The sequence below is a fragment of the Neofelis nebulosa genome, chromosome 14 (genome assembly GCF_028018385.1).
Source record: "Neofelis nebulosa isolate mNeoNeb1 chromosome 14, mNeoNeb1.pri, whole genome shotgun sequence".
Taxonomy (NCBI): Eukaryota; Metazoa; Chordata; class Mammalia; order Carnivora; family Felidae; genus Neofelis; species Neofelis nebulosa.
In genome coordinates this window covers 62,237,574-62,253,391 of record NC_080795.1, presented here as the reverse complement: position 1 = coordinate 62,253,391, position 15,818 = coordinate 62,237,574, and the positions used below count along the sequence as shown (strand labels likewise).

The 15,818-nt window shown below is 47.7% G+C and overlaps 1 protein-coding gene and 1 long non-coding RNA gene across 3 annotated transcripts in view; both read left to right on the top strand.

The window, feature by feature from the left end:
- The window catches only part of LOC131494473 (uncharacterized), a 49,613-nt gene extending 42,816 nt beyond the window's left edge, over positions 1-6,797 (top strand). Inside the window, exons 5-6 of one of the 2 annotated variants that reach the window (XR_009253421.1) lie at positions 6,497-6,616; positions 6,730-6,797. This is a non-coding gene — a long non-coding RNA (uncharacterized LOC131494473). Of the gene's footprint in view, positions 1-6,496 lie in introns of both variants that reach the window. The other variant, XR_009253420.1, reaches the window with a different exon arrangement.
- A 5,625-nt stretch (positions 6,798-12,422) lies between these two features.
- Positions 12,423-15,818, top strand: part of EXT1 (exostosin glycosyltransferase 1) — a 287,788-nt gene continuing 284,392 nt past the window's right edge. Inside the window, exon 1 of the mRNA XM_058698893.1 lies at positions 12,423-14,081. Within this exon, the coding sequence (XP_058554876.1) occupies positions 13,120-14,081 (962 nt within the window). The 5' untranslated portion in view covers positions 12,423-13,119. The remainder of the gene's footprint in view (positions 14,082-15,818) is intronic.

Below are 15,818 nucleotides of genomic sequence, written 5' to 3'. Positions count from 1 at the left end.
AAGCGCGTTACCCTGAGTGCCTCCCTGAGAAAGACTGGTGTTGAAAACAAGCCTGAAAGGCTAAGAGACTCTGAGACCAAGCCGTGGATGTGGTGGGAGTGGTAGAATGCACCAGAAGCTGTCAGAATGTGACAAGAGGGCATTTATTTTAAGGGTGTGGGGAGAAAAATAAATTAGACTGCAATTGGATTCTTCAGTCAGGGGCAGGAGTTGAGAGGTGCACTGTGCTTGTGTGAAGAATTTTTTTTAAAGAACACCCAAGTGGAGAACAAGGAGATATAATTTTTTTTGACGTGCCAGTATACAGTAAGAACATATATTTAGTAACATTTGCTTCCCTGCACCCTGAGCAGCTGTTCGGCACCAGCACACCCTCCACTTCCATCCAGGCAGGGAAGGGGGAGTGTGCCTCGCATGAAGTTTCTGGAGTTGCAGGAGCTGAGGCCCTGCTCCTGGAGCTGATTTCTCCTGCCTCTTCCTGGCAGCAGGCGGCCCAAATGGGGCCTGGTTTGGGAAGTGAGAGAAGTTACTCCAGGGCAAGACCGACTGGAGAGTCCAGTTTAACTTGGGTAGGAAGAGCAAGTCTCCTTGGATTTGGCCATCACTGCTTGGTCAGGCTCTTAAAGACCCTAGTGGAGTTAAAGGGTCCTCCTTGCACTGTATTTTTTTAAACGCAGGGAGCAGGAAAGAGAAACTCTAAAAATCATCCCTCTTTGCTCTGTGAGACTGTAACTCACTAGGCAAGGTTTTTGGCTGTCGGGGAATGTTTTACATCCCTTAACATAGGACTGTAGGAGGTGGAAAACAGGATGAATCCACTTCAGCTCAGGCCATCCTTATCCAAGGAGTGACACTGTGGACATCGGTTTTTCTAAGTTCACAGTCAACTTCTTGGCACTTTTTCATAGGGCCTAGGGGGTATAGGTGACAGTGAGGACTGACCAAGGTGGAGAGGGGCCCTAGGTAAATAGGTATTCATTGGTTTGCCCATTTCCTCCCTCCCTCCCAGCCTCTCTCTTCCTCCCTCCCAGGGTAGCACACTGGTGCTACTCAAAGTGTGGTCCTCTACTGGCTGAATCACCATCTCTTGAGAGCTTGGTAGAAATACAAATTCTTGGGTCCCCCACCATACTACTGTGGTAGGCAATGTCTAAGACGAGGCAGAAGTGATAGGATGTCACTTCCCAGAGGAGGTTACAAAAAGATTTGGCTATAGTCCTGGATGCGGTCTCTCATTCACTTTGAGAAAAGCCTACTGTCAGGCTGTGAACAGCGTTTTGGGGAGGCCCATGTGGCAAAGAACTGATGTCTCAGGTCAACAGCCAGTGAAAACCTGAGGTCCACCAACAGCCATGTGAGTGAGCGTGGGATTGGAGCTTCCCTAGTCCAGCCTTGAAACGACAGCGGCCTCTGACCTCCTGATGGAAGCCTTGTGAAAGACTCAGTGCCAGAGAACCCAACTCACCTGTGCCTGGATTACTGACTCACAGAAGGTAGGAGATAATAAACATTTGCTGTTTTAAGCCTCTACTTTGGGTTAATTTGTTATGCAGCAACAGACCCTAACACAAGTACTGAATCAGAAATCTGTGTAAGGGGGGCCCTGGAATGTGTATTTTAACATGTTCTTCGGTTGATTTTCATGCCTAGTAGTTTGAGAAGCTCTGCCGTGACTAAGTTAACAGGGCGGAGGGGAGGGGCTTTGGCACCCAGGCTGGCTGGGTTCAAATCCTAGCTCAACTCCTTCTAGTTCTAAGAGCTATGTGAGTTACGTAACCTCTCTGTGCCTCCATTTCTTCTGTGAGGTATTGCTAACAATAGTACATATCTTTAGGTAATATAAAGAGGATTAGTTGAGTTAATATACTTAAAGCACTTAGCATATTGCCTGGCAATAATGAGTAGAATAAATTTAGTGAAGATTCATTCATTCAACAAACATGTAAAGGGTCAGGCATAATTCCAGATGCTGGTTACAAAGATAATAAGACATGGTCCGCTTCTTCTGGGACTATTCTCCTATAAGGGGGATAGGCATATAGAAGAATACACATAATAATGGCTTAAAGATGCTGGGATTGACTTCTGGAGCCCAGAAATGTCAGTTCTATCGAGGATGAAAGCATTAAGGAGAGGCTTAAGAAGTGGGGTGGTTGGAGGGTTGGAAAAGAATAGAGGATATGGGCTTGATTCTCCCCCAGTGCCTCGCCTCAGTTTTTCTGAGCTTCCTTTGTTATGTGGAAAACAAACAAACCTATCGTCACAAACAGGTTCCTTTGGCAGAAGCTGCTTGAATGCAGGACCTGGGTGTCTTATTCACAAAATGCCAGCCACTTGGTCCCGTTTCCTATGCCTAGATCAGGCAGCCTAGTTTATCTGACCTTCAGATGTTGGCATCTGCTCTTTTGTCCCTCTGAAGGCTTCTCTTCCCACTCCCTCCCTCTGCTCCCCTCAGTCCTTGCAAGTCCTTCCTGTATGGGCTTAAATGCCTCCTCAAGGAAGTCTTCCTGAGTACTCTGTTTAAATAACGCCTCCATGTCGGGGCACTGTTTGTTTCCTGAGTAGCACAAGAGTTTGGCATTAACTTAATTAGTTTATTTTCCTGCTCACCATCCTCTCCCTGAGTAGACTTTACTCTAAGGGCTAACATGTGGTCCATTTACCTCACATGGTGCATGCCCAGTGCCCTCCCTGGGACATAGTAGGCATTCAATAAATATTTATTGAGTGGGCAAATGAATGAATGAACATGTCCTTTCCCAGCCACTGGAACACTTCAGCATGATTTGCTGAAATGTCAATCTTAATCATGAAGGACATTAATTCAAATTCTGGGAGACAAAACTGCTGAAAAAACAGAATGTGAAACCGAGTCACTTTTACTCTAAGGGGCTGCTGGGGAAGTGGTAAGGGATGGGGGGGGGGAGGCCCTTATGCCATTTAACATTTACTAAGTCCCTCCACCTAGGTGCTGGGCACTGATTAAGTGTTTTATATACATTATTTCATGTACATCTGAAGTAGTTATTATCATTGTGTATGTGTGTTGGGGGGATGATGGGGAAACTGAGGCTTACACCCCTTAATGAACTTGCCTAACGTCACAGCCAGTCTGGGGTAGAACTGTAACTGGATCCAGGTGGTCAGGCTCCAAAGCTCTTCTGTTCGACAACTCTACTCCCCTGCCTCCAACGGAATGCAGCTCATTAAGTAAATATCCTGCACGAATAGAAGTGTATACAGTTGGACGGCTATAAGACTGACACTGTAACACCCGACCAGACAGGGAAATATCAGAAAGGTTTTCCAGGTCACAGCCAGGAGGCAGTATCCACGATTACGGGAACTGGGCTGTGGGCCAAGCGGGAGCTCATTCTCAGGGGCCCCTTCCCCCCATCCAGGGCTCCTTCATGTGGTCAGGACTACAGTAGAGTCCCATGCCCTCCAGGTGATGTAAGTGGTCTCCCCCTAAAGCAGATCTGGTGGGCTCTTAAACTCGAAAGGATTAGCATTCTCCTTGTCAAAGCAGCATGGAATTTATAGCAATAGGCAGTTCCTGTTGCAAAGAGTTCCAACATCAGACAAGCCAAGGTGGGGGTGGGGGTAACAGGTCAGATGTGAGCTTAGATGGAGAGGTGGTCAGGGGTGGGGTCAGGACAAGAACTAGTGGGGAGGAGACATTTTACAAAGCAGTGAGGCCTGTCTGCATTGCGCCTGGAGAAGTCTTTGACCGGGGTTTCCCATTAGCAACAAGTCCCCACAGGCCTAAAAGAACAAGAAAGGAACCAGGCTTCTCCAGGCTTAAATAAGACTAAAGTCTGCATTTTTTCCCCGCATCGTAAGGAATTATTGGGCCAGCAGCTAAGGTAGGCTAACTCAGGCTAAAATCCCCAGTAGGAGAGAACAATTAGAGAAATCATGAATTATGGTTCTGTGGGCAATTCCCTTCTCAAGGCTTACTTAAAGCCAGAAGGTATATGTTTAGTCTACTTTTGTGACACTTAAATATTCAGATTTTGAGAGAGACAAAGCTTATACTGAAATTTACATATAAATGTACCAAAATATGTTTAAATACTAGCCTTCTTCATAACTTTCTCTTATAGTTCCCGAGCTATTTGCACTTCCACAATGTGATCAGTCTCTGGGAAATGAAGACTACAGAAGTGTAAGGAGACAGAAATTGAGCTAGAATTACTGGGAGGTTGATGTCCTAGGGTGGACCTAAAGTTAGGCACAGTTTATAATTAGAGGAATGGTTTTGTTTGTTTAGATTGTAAGTTCTCAGAATGAGTCTCCAGACATGCAGAATTTTGTAGACGTATGTGTGCGTTTTTACTTCTTTAGAAAGGCTAGTCTCTGTGAAATTGACCTGAAGACTTCCCCTTAAGACTTCAAGAATCTAGGGTTCATAGGAATAGAAGAAATTTGATCAGACAAGCTTGGAGCATCCAAGGGAGCATTCAATGTTTTGTTTGTTTGTTTGTTTGTTTGTTTGAGAGAGAGAGAGAGAGAGAGAACGCACACAAGTGCAATTAGGGAAAGGACAGAGAATGAGGGGGAGAGAGAATCTCAAGCAGGCTCTGCACTGTCAGTGCAGAGCCTAACAGGGCTTGAACCCACAGACTGTCAGATCTAGGCCCGAGCTGAAATCAAGAGTCAGATGCTCAACAAACTAAGCCACCTAGGCGCCCTCTACAACACACCATTCAAATACCTCTAGAGTCCATCTTATATACTGTGCTAATAACAAGTTACCCCATGGGGTGCCTGGGTGACTGACGTTTGCAGAGCCTGCTTGGGATTCTCTCTCTCTCCCTCTCCCTCTGCCCCTTCCCCACTTGCATCCTCTCGCTCTCTCTCTGAAAATAAAATATACTATACATGGTTCACTAACTTTAATTTTTGACAATCATGAAGTGCACTTAAATCATTGAAATAGGACTAGACATGATATAACTTCCCTCCAGCAAGTTGGCAGTTATGATCCTACGGGGTCTCACAGTTACCATTGTGAGCATCAGTAATTATTGTTCCATAGTAACCTAGAAGGGTCAGGTGATTAAAAAAATTCTGCTGACAGAAGATAAGACAAACTTGGTTCTATTGGGTATCAGAAGTTATAAAAAGAAAAAAAGGGCGGGTCAAGGGAGCATTGACAGACTACTGCATAATAAAATGTGTTACAGTCTAATGGGAAACATTGGCTCGAATAGTGGGTGACTTCCTGATTTCATCACCTTCCATAGTTGATGTTTCCATCTCTTATTTTCTCTCTCTCACCCATCTATTAAACAGATCTACACCCGTTAATAGGGACCCACACAAATTTAGCCACTTCTTCCTCTAGTAAATTACACCATAGAGCCAGATTTATTGTGATCATTTCTTCCCATGTCTTGTTTTACGCCTGAGGTTTGAGTCTGTAGAAGGCCATGCATTGCTAAAGGGATGAAAGTCTTTGGAGAAAACAGAAGTTACCAAGACAAGCTAGCAGGGCAGAATGTTTGTGTCTTCCACCAGGGGTCAGTAAAACTTTTATAAGACTCCTAGGATGGCATCCAGACTTCCATAAGGGCAACATCTTGGTCACTCTTTGTCCCTCAGAAAGCATTCACCAACAAGACGATGTCCTGTCACTGGGAATAGCAGTTCCAAGTTATTAAACACATACAACAGGCACAGTTAAATATAAATATATATGGCTTGGACTGTATCAACTCTATGTTAACATCATAGAACATCAGCATATCAAGCACTGGAGTTTTATTCTCATAAAAAGAATTCTCAATTTAAACATGCAGTTTTGGTATATACTAAGGCAAGCTATCTTGCCTAATTAGGAATCACAGGCTGAATGTCCAGTGACTAGACCTTATGGCTCAACTCTGATTGTCATCATTTCTGGGTCATGAACACAAGACTTGAAGTTCTCCTTCCCTTCCTGGTTTGCTATCCTGGTTTGCAGTAGTTGTTATGCTAAGGAATAAAGACTTTCAAAAATATGTACTAGATACACCAACTTGCCTTCCTGCTTCCACTTTTGCCATACTGTCAGCTAGAGGGAGCTGTGAAAAACGGAAGTTGCATCCTATTACTCCCCTGCTTAAAGTCTCCAAGGCCTACCCACACCACAGAAAATAAAATGCCAACACTTCACCCACCTGCGGTGCCAGGGCATGCTCAATTTCCTGCAACTTCTCTGATGTTATCTCGTGACCCTCTTCCCTGCACTCAGCACACTCCCAGAACAGTAGCCTTTCTGCTCATGCTCTCAGTGGTTCTCAAAGTGTGGTCCCTGGATCTGCAGCATCAGCATCACCTGGGAAGCTGTTGGAAAGGCACATTCTTGGGTCATACCCCCAGATCTACTGGATCAGAAAACTCTGGGGGCAGGCCCCATCCATCTATGTTTTCACCAACCCATCTGGTGATTCTGGTGACCGCTGAAGTTTGAAAACCACCTCTAATTTTTCAAATGCACTTCTGCCTCCAGACCTTTGTACCAGCCAGACACTTTCCCTGGTACACTCTTCCCAGGGCTCTTTCCTCAGCAACGAGATGTCAGCTGAAATGCTAGCTCCTCAGAGAGACTTTCACCAGCCACCTTCTTAAAGTGAGTTTCCCTGCTCTACTTCATCCTACTCTGTGCCGTAATCCTTTAATTAGAACTATTTGAAATTATCTGGCCTATTTATTTATTTGCTCTCTTACTATCTCCCCCCTCAGAATGAGAGGAGACACCTTATCTACTTTTTATACCCTGGATCCCAAGTATCTAGAAGCATGCCTTGTATGTACATAAGTTCATAATAAAAGTTTCTTTTTTTTTTTTTTTTAATTTTTTTTTCAACGTTTTTTATTTATTTTTGGGACAGAGAGAGACAGAGCATGAACAGGGGAGGTGCAGAGAGAGGGAGACACAGAATCGGAAACAGGCTCCAGGCTCCGAGCCATCAGCCCAGAGCCTGACGCGGGGCTCAAACTCACGGACCGCGAGATCGTGACCTGGCTGAAGTCGGACGCTTAACCGACTGCGCCACCCAGGCGCCCCAATAAAAGTTTCTTAAATTAACGTCTGTGAGATTTTTTCAATCAGGCTGACTTATAGAAAGGAGATAAATTAGACTCTCTACAGGGAGCTGCAGTATTGTGGCAGAGCCCAGGGATGGAGTCAGACGATGAATGTCAAATTCTAAATTCTCCGCTTGAAAATCACCTGACCTTGGGTAAGTCATCTAACTAGTTTAGGTGATTTTGCCTCCTACGGGCATTTAGCCATGTCTAGAGGTGTTTTTGGTGTCAACCAGAGATCCAGGTGGGGCTGGGACTGCTATTGGCACCTGTTTGGTAGAGGATAGGATGTGGCTAAACATCCTGCAGTGCACAGGCCAGCCCCCTGCAACAGAGAATTCTGCCTGTGTCTGGCACCATGCCTTATACAGAACAGATGCTCAAAAAATATTTGTTCAGTGAAGGAAGGAAGGGAGGGAGGAAAAGAGGAAGGGAGGGAGGGAGGGAGGAAGGAAGGAAGGAAGGAAGGAAGGAAGGAAGGAAGGAAGGAAGGAAGGGAGGGAGGGAGGGAGGGAGGGAGGGAGGGAGGGAGAGAGGGAGGGAGGGCCAGGAGTCCCTTCCCAAGATTGAGTTTTTGTTTTCTCATTTGTGACAGAGAATAAGGATAGTACTCGTGCCCTGGAAACCTTGTGAGATTACAGAGACCACGTATATAAAGCAGCTGGTTCAGGATTTAACACACCCGTGGGAGAATTGCCCTTGTTTGGCCTTTGGTCAGTTTTCCTGCTTGGCTGCCCTGACTTAGAGGCCTGATGGGGCCTCTCGCTTCCGCTTCAGTTTTCCTTCCCTTTTCAGCCGGGTTGCCACTTCCTTCCTCCCCAGTCCATCCCTTCTCCATCCCCTTGGTCTAAACAGGGCATGTTTGTTTCAGGTGGAAAGGTATCACCAAGTCCTACTCTGTGCTTTCCAGGTGGAACCCTCAAGGCCTGATATTCAGAAGCAATATGCTCCAGGTTTCCCTGAGTTTCCTGGCTCCTGGTTCCTGGTTGGGAATCTTTCCACTCCTTCACAATGTCCCAACTCTTTTCAGCCATTTTGGTCTTTTCTGTCTTCTGCAACCAGTCAGTCAGCATGTACCCAGGAGGGGCTCCAGCCTTCCAGGTATACTTACTGTCAGAGACCCCATCACACATCACCAAAACGTGATATGTTTTGGTGCCCACATCAAATTAAAAAAAAAAAAGTATATAACTATATGAAGATTGGATTGCCTTACCCCTCAACCTTACAGTTACATTTTACAGAATATAAATATTTGTTAAATTCAGTATTTTAGTTTGTTTTCCCATTTTGGAGTCAATTATTTTCTCTTATGGCAAATATAATTATAGACCCTTGAAAAACATTTATGCCTTTGGTGCTTTATACATTTAAAAAATCTTCTTTTTGTCCATTGGTGAGTTTTCCTTCTTCCCTTTTCCTGTTTGCTTACAACAGTCAATGACCATTCCAGAGTCTATAAAGCATCTGGAAATTGTTGTGTTTGGTAGGTGATATTTCATGTATTTAATGCTGTCAGCATGGAAACATGATCTCATGCACTTGTGTCCATATCTGTCCAAGAGTGTGATGACCAGACCTTGCATTTGCTATGTGCATTGTGGGCTGCAGAGAGCTTTCTCATACATTATCCATTTGTTCTCATTTGATTCTCACAGTGGTCCACTGAGCTGAGCATGATATATATATACAAACATACAGTTACTCCTGATTTTACCAATGAGAATCCAAAGCTTAGAGAAGTGAAGGGACTCATTCAAGGTTATAGAGTAAGTGACAGAACCAAGATGAGAATCCCCATCTTCTGGGTTTCATGTGTGCCATGCTGTTTTCACCTGTGGGAAAGAATTATTCCTGGAAGAGGAAATTAAGCAAGACTTGAACAGTGGGACAGCTGTAGGGATGTGTGTGTGTGTGTGTGTGTGTGTGTGTGTGTGTGTGTGTTTTGCAATAGAACTCTAGCCTTGAACATTCTCTGTTTGCTCTATAGACAATGGGTTCAAATTCGTTACTTCAACAAATACTTAGTGATGAGCATTGTTGTAGGTCCTGGGGATATGAAAGAGAAAAGACCACATCCTTGCCTCATGGAGCTCATATTCTAGATACAACGGATAAATGATAAATTAACAATCAACGTATAGTATGGTAGATGTTGATTACCATTAAGAAAAAAAAATAAAGTGGGGTGACAGGGTCGGAAAATGAGGGAGGGATTGCTGTTTTACTTAGGGAGGTCAGAGGTGGCCTCAAACAGTAAAGTGGCATTTGAAAAGAGACTGAAAAGAAGTGATGGAGTGTGTCATGTGATACTGGGGGCAGACTGGCAGAGGTGAAGATGTGCAAAGGCCTTGAGGCAGGACCATGTTGGGTACATATGAGAAACAGGAAGGAAACCAATCTGGCTGGAGAAGAAAGGGAAGATTGGGATGGGGGGAGTGTTACTGGCAGGAAAATGAGGTGAGAGGCATCTGGGGAGGAGATGAAAGAGAAGATCCTAAAGGAGCTTATGGGTCATTGTGAGGGCTTAGGCTCTTATTCAGAGACAGAGATGCCTTAAGGGCTTTGACCAGAGAGGCATTACACCATCTGACATACAATGTTGGAGGATTTATGATGCACGGATTTGCCCTCTCTTAAGATACTCCTGGTTAGTAATATTTCTGTTGTGAACAAGAGACTTAGTCCTGCCGAGGCAGGGCGGGGTGGGCTTTCCTTTCAAGCATGTTCAAGTGGTGAGGTTGAATTTTAGTAATTCATTCATCATTCACATCGGTGATTGAGCTGCACCTACGTGCCAGGAACTACCCCGAGCCTTTAGGGATTCAGGAGTAAGACAGACAGGGCGCCTGCTCTCAGGCAGCTTCTCTTACAGTGAAGAAACACAGACAGTAAACAAATGAACAAATAAAAGATTTCAGCTAATGAAAGGGGCTAGGGAGAAAATAAAACAGGGAGATGTAATGATGATGCCATTTTCAGGGGCTACTTTAGAGTTCAGTTGGATTTTGAAATGTGGAACTTAGGCAAAAAATGTTACATGTGTGGAACAATTTACAGTTTACAAATTCAAAGAGGCTGGCAAAAAAAAATGTTAATTATTCTGACTTTTTAAATGAGAAACTGAGGTTCAGTGAGATTAGGCCACATGCCCAAGGCACTAGTAAATGGCAGATTTGGGATCTGAATCCAGGTTTTCTTCAATTTTCAGTACCCGAACAACATACGCCACTATGAGACAGTGGGGCTGGGTAACCCTGGAACATGGGATGAGGGGATCGGCAATGGTTAGGCAAGACTAGAAACGTGTGCCAAAGCGGGAAGAGAATGCGAAAGAATAAGAATGGTAGCTGGCTCCTCCTAAGGTCACATAGGACGACTGGTAGGATATAGGGGAGCTAAAATCCCCACATGCCAACTTCTCATAGGGCCCAGATAATCCGCATGCTGATCTCAACAGAAGGATCCCTGCCTTGGGTGGCTGCTCTCAGGCTCCCAACCCTAGGCTGGAGAGAACCGAGGGTCACATGTGGTTTCAATCACTTCATTTATCTGCATCGTTGTCATCATATTTGGAAGATGACTGGACCCTCATTTCTGTCCCAGGCCTCTCCGAATTGTGCAGGGGGTACAGATCAAATCTGGAAAAGCTAGCTCATCAGAAATAGGGAGAGGCTTTGGGAATGTACAGTAATGTCCCACCCATGCCCCCTTCCCCCCTTTATTAAAACAAATCTAAAACAACAAATGTCTAAAATTTTCCACTGGATCATTTCACCCTGCCTTGTTATAACCATGCCCTTCGTCCACGCCCTGCTGGAGTTTTTTTTACAGCCTGAGGGAAGCTGGGAAGTGTCTGTCCCTAGCTCTCAGTCACTCCCATAATAAACAATCACTAAACAGCTTGCTGCCCTAGGCAACTGTTTGTCCTGCTTGGCCAGACCCTGCAGACTTCAGCTAGGGAAGAAGGTGGGTGGGAGATGTTCTCTGTAAAGCAGAAATCGGGCTCTGAGGCCCGGAAGCGTGGCTTTGACCAGAAACCTTGTTTGGGACCTAGCACATCTTTGTGGGCCTGGAGGACACCTTCCAGAGGCTGTAGGTCTTTATCTGAGCTAATGAAGTTCCCTGGGGGCAGCTGGAGCTTGGGGCTGCAGTGTGGGAGGGCAGTCCAAAGAAGGACCAACCGTCTTGCACTAACTGGAAATAAGGTCATTTCCTGCCTCAAGTTCCCCTTGTACAGCTGGGACAGTTGGCAGTTCTACTAGTCATCCATTCCTAAGAGACATCTCCTTAGAAACCACCACCCCACCGCTACAAAAAGAGAACATCACGTTAGGGACTGGAACCAGCTTAAATTTACCAGTTCCTCTTTAACCATTAGAAAATCTTTTTTTCACTGTGATTGGATCTCTTGGAAGCTTTCTACAGAATAGACTAGGGGCTTCAGGAAGCAAGGAAAGGATGTGCATGTAATGAGAATTTAGAATAGATGTCCTTTCTCAGCACAGAAACAGACATGAATTGCAACGACTCCTCTTGATTATAAGATTTCCTCTTTATTTTTTTCGGGGGCGGGGGATTGGGGTGTGTCTCTGGGGACAGAAAAGGCAAAGATGGGCTATGTAGGGAATAAGGGAGCTGTTTAAACGCTTGGTAAGAAATTAAAATACTGGTCCTCAGAGGGTCGAAGGTGGGCGGGGAGAGACTTCCTTCTGGTCAGCGGTCGCGTTCTTTGAAGTCTTTCTTTCCTCCCCATCCCTCGGGCTCGCCTCACCGCTCCATTTTCGAGCATCCTTCCCCAGGAACCCGCACACTCCCTGCCGCCTGCCCGGGGAGGCGTTCCCGGCAGGCAGCCTAGAAGACGGGATTCACAGGGGCGCCCGGGGAGAGCCGGCCGGTCCCTGCCTCGCCGGCGGCCGCGCGCCCTCGGGCGCCTCTGGGCGGCGCTGGCTCCCGGCGTGGCGGTTGCAGGCGGTGCGGCCCAGGCCCGCGTACCGGCCCGGGCGCCCTCTGGGCCGCGGGGCTCGCACGGGGCCGCCCCGCGCTCCGCCCGCCGACCGCGGCCGAGGCGCCCCAGGCTCCCCGCGCCCCCGCGCCCCCGCGCCGCGCCGGCGCCTCTGCCGGCGGCCGGGGGTTATGAATGGGCGCAGCGGAAGCACCGCCCCCCCCGGACGTGACGCTCGGCCAATGGAAGCGCGGGCTGCGTGGATGGATGAGGTCAGCGCTGTCGTGTCGGGAATGGAATGTGTAAGTGTAACATTCAGAACCGGGTAACATTCGGCGACCGAACGCGGCGGTCGGCGGCGATCGCGCGGGGGCCTGCGAAGCGCCGCTCGGGGCCGGCACTGCCCGCGGGGAGGACGCGCCGCCGCCGTCACCCAGCGCCGCCGCCGCCGCCTCCAGCCGGGCCGCCGCGCGTCCCGGGGGCCGGCCCCGCGAGCGCAGGAGTAAACACCGCCGGAGTCTTGGAGCCGCTGCAGAAGGGAATAAAGAGAGATGCAGGGATTTGTGAGGTTACGGCGCCCCAGCTGCAAGATGCACTAGCCGGCTGAACCCGGGGATCGGCTGACTTGTTGGAACCGGAGTGCTCTGCACGGGAGTGTGGATGAGTTGAAGTTGCTTTCCCGGGGCTCGTTTTCCACGCTGCCGAGAGGAATCCGAGAGGCAAGGAAATCACTTCGTCTTGCCATTGATTGGGCATCGGGAGCTTTTTTTTCCCCCCTCTCTTTCTTTTCCTCCGTCTTGTTGCATGCAAGAAAATTACAGTCCGCTGCTCGTCCGCCCGGGGTGAGAAATATTCAGCCCCGCTTTCTCCCGACCATTGTGCAACCCAAAGATGAAAGACCGAAGGGGAGAAAGTTAAAGAAATCGCCCACATGCGCTGGATCAGTCCACGGCTTGGGGAAAGGCATCCAGAGAAGGTGGGAGCGGAGAGTTTGAAGTCTTTACAGGCGGGAAGATGGCGGACTGGAGCTGAAAGTGTTGATTGGGAAACTTGGGTGATTCTTGTGTTTATTTACAATCCTCTTGACCCAGGCAGGACACATGCAGGCCAAAAAACGCTATTTCATCCTGCTCTCAGCTGGCTCTTGTCTCGCCCTTTTGTTTTATTTCGGAGGCTTGCAGTTTAGGGCATCAAGGAGCCACAGCCGGAGAGAAGAGCACAGCGGTCGGAATGGCTTGCACCACCCGAGTCCGGATCATTTCTGGCCCCGCTTCCCGGACGCTCTGCGCCCCTTCGTTCCTTGGGATCAATTGGAAAACGAGGATTCCAGCGTGCACATATCCCCCCGGCAGAAGCGAGACGCCAACTCGAGCATCTACAAAGGCAAGAAGTGCCGCATGGAGTCCTGCTTCGATTTCACCCTTTGCAAGAAAAACGGCTTCAAAGTCTACGTGTACCCGCAGCAAAAAGGGGAGAAAATCGCCGAAAGTTACCAAAACATTCTAGCGGCCATCGAGGGCTCCAGGTTCTACACCTCGGACCCCAGCCAGGCGTGCCTCTTTGTCCTGAGTCTGGATACTTTAGACAGAGACCAGCTGTCACCTCAGTATGTGCACAATTTGAGATCCAAAGTGCAGAGTCTCCACTTGTGGAACAATGGTAGGAATCATTTAATTTTTAATTTATATTCCGGCACTTGGCCTGACTACACTGAGGACGTGGGGTTTGACATCGGCCAGGCGATGCTGGCCAAAGCCAGCATCAGTACTGAAAACTTCCGACCCAACTTTGATGTTTCCATCCCCCTCTTTTCTAAGGATCATCCCAGGACAGGAGGGGAGAGGGGGTTTTTGAAGTTTAACACCATCCCTCCTCTCAGGAAGTATATGCTGGTATTCAAGGGGAAGAGGTACCTGACAGGGATAGGGTCAGACACCAGGAATGCCTTATATCACGTCCATAACGGGGAGGACGTGGTGCTCCTCACCACCTGCAAGCATGGCAAAGACTGGCAAAAGCACAAGGATTCTCGCTGTGACAGAGACAACACGGAGTATGAGAAGTAAGTGGCTCAGCTGGCGGGCCTCTGCCGGTCACCCTGGGCCCTGCCCACCTGGGCCAGGTGTGAGGTTGGGGGATGGGGCGCGGCCGAGGGGCCCTCTCTCAGCCTGGGACTGAGCAGCCTGGTTCTGGCGTGTGGCTAGGAGCTGGGGACCCACAGTTGGATCTCCTCGGGCCAACGGAAAAGCCCGAGCACTGTCGTGGGCCAAGTAGGCGCCCGTGTCTCCCTCTTGCTTGGAAACCCTTCAGGGCCATGTGTCTCCTATGAAAGGTGTGGGTTTGCTCCAAGTTTGGAGACCGCTTCTTTAGTGGGTGCGGGAGGGTGTTTGTGAGGAGGTCTAGGGACCCCGAAGAGGCTGTAAATCCACCCACAGTCTGGAGAACTTCCATCCCAAGATTGATGCTTTATTTGTTTTTCTCACGAGCGGGGGGGGGGGGGGGGGGGGGGGGAGGGGCGGGGGTCTGTTTTCCCCGGGGATTTCCCAGCCTCCAGTTGTCAAATTTCTGTAAGCCTTAAATTTGTGTTAGCGCTGCAAGTGTTTTAATTTTAGCTACTAAACTTTCAGTGCCTGTCTCTCCCCTACCCTCTGGGGCATTGGCCTCTGTGAAGGGATACCTCAAGCTGATCTAGGCCTGTGATCTTTCATTCATTCATTCATTCATTCACTCATTCATTCATTCATGTGTATGTTTGTATCCTGTCTCCTTCCTAGGGAGAAGCTGTTTTTAAAATCTGGGCCTCAGCCCCACTGCTGTAAACTCCAGTTGCTAATTTAGATTTTCCTTTCCCTTTTGTCTTTATTATTTGCATGTAAATCGGAGACTTACTCTTTGAATGGGCATGAGATGCCTCCTTACCCTCAGTAGTGAGGCAAGTTTTGTCTAGTTGCTAAGTAACTGAGTTGGATACTTTGTAGCCCTTCTTTCTCTTCCTTTTCCTTCCAGGAACAGTAACTGACACACGGGATTTGGGGGTCAAAGCTAGTTTCCACAAATCTGCTTTAACCTGAGCTTTGGCGGGCCAGTTCCCCAGTCGGTGGGGTCGGAGCCCCAGACTCTCACTTGCATCTGGCTGTGAAAGAGTTAGTGAGCTCCTACAGTGCATTTCCACGTTACGCCAGTTAAAAACCCGAGCAGCCTTGTGCTACCCAGGGAAGGAAGGGGAACCTCTCAGCCGAGTACAAGAGGAACTGGCAGAGGTTGGCAGATTTTGCAACTGATTCATGAAATGCAGAATAGGGGAAACGCTTCGCAGACCTGATTGGCACAGGAAGGGCTATGGTGGGAAGCAGTCCTGAAAATGAAAGGTTTGATTGTTGTCTGTGGATTTCCTCAGACACTCAGGCCTCCGTAGGAGTGATTGGAAGGGAAATTAAAGTCCTCCTATCCTCGATCATAGACAGTGAAAAAGAAAGTATCAAACACTCGAATTCCCCAACCCCCAACACCTCTTGCTTTCCAAGCATAAGAGAAAGCCCGAGGCTAGGGTCAATTATGAAATCTGTATTTCCCCCTTCTTCAGGGGCAGTTGTGTGTGGATGTTGGATGCAATTGCAATGGATTAAAATTTTCTCACAAGGGAAACAAACTATGGTTAGTAATAAACTGCTTTGTTTCCACAACATTTACATTGACCTGTTCCTTTGGGTGCTTGTAAGAAAAAAATGCTTGTAGCCTTTCAGGAATTTCTTTGTCTGGCTTATGGTGGAGTAACTTGCAATGAAGTCTAACCCTTCAG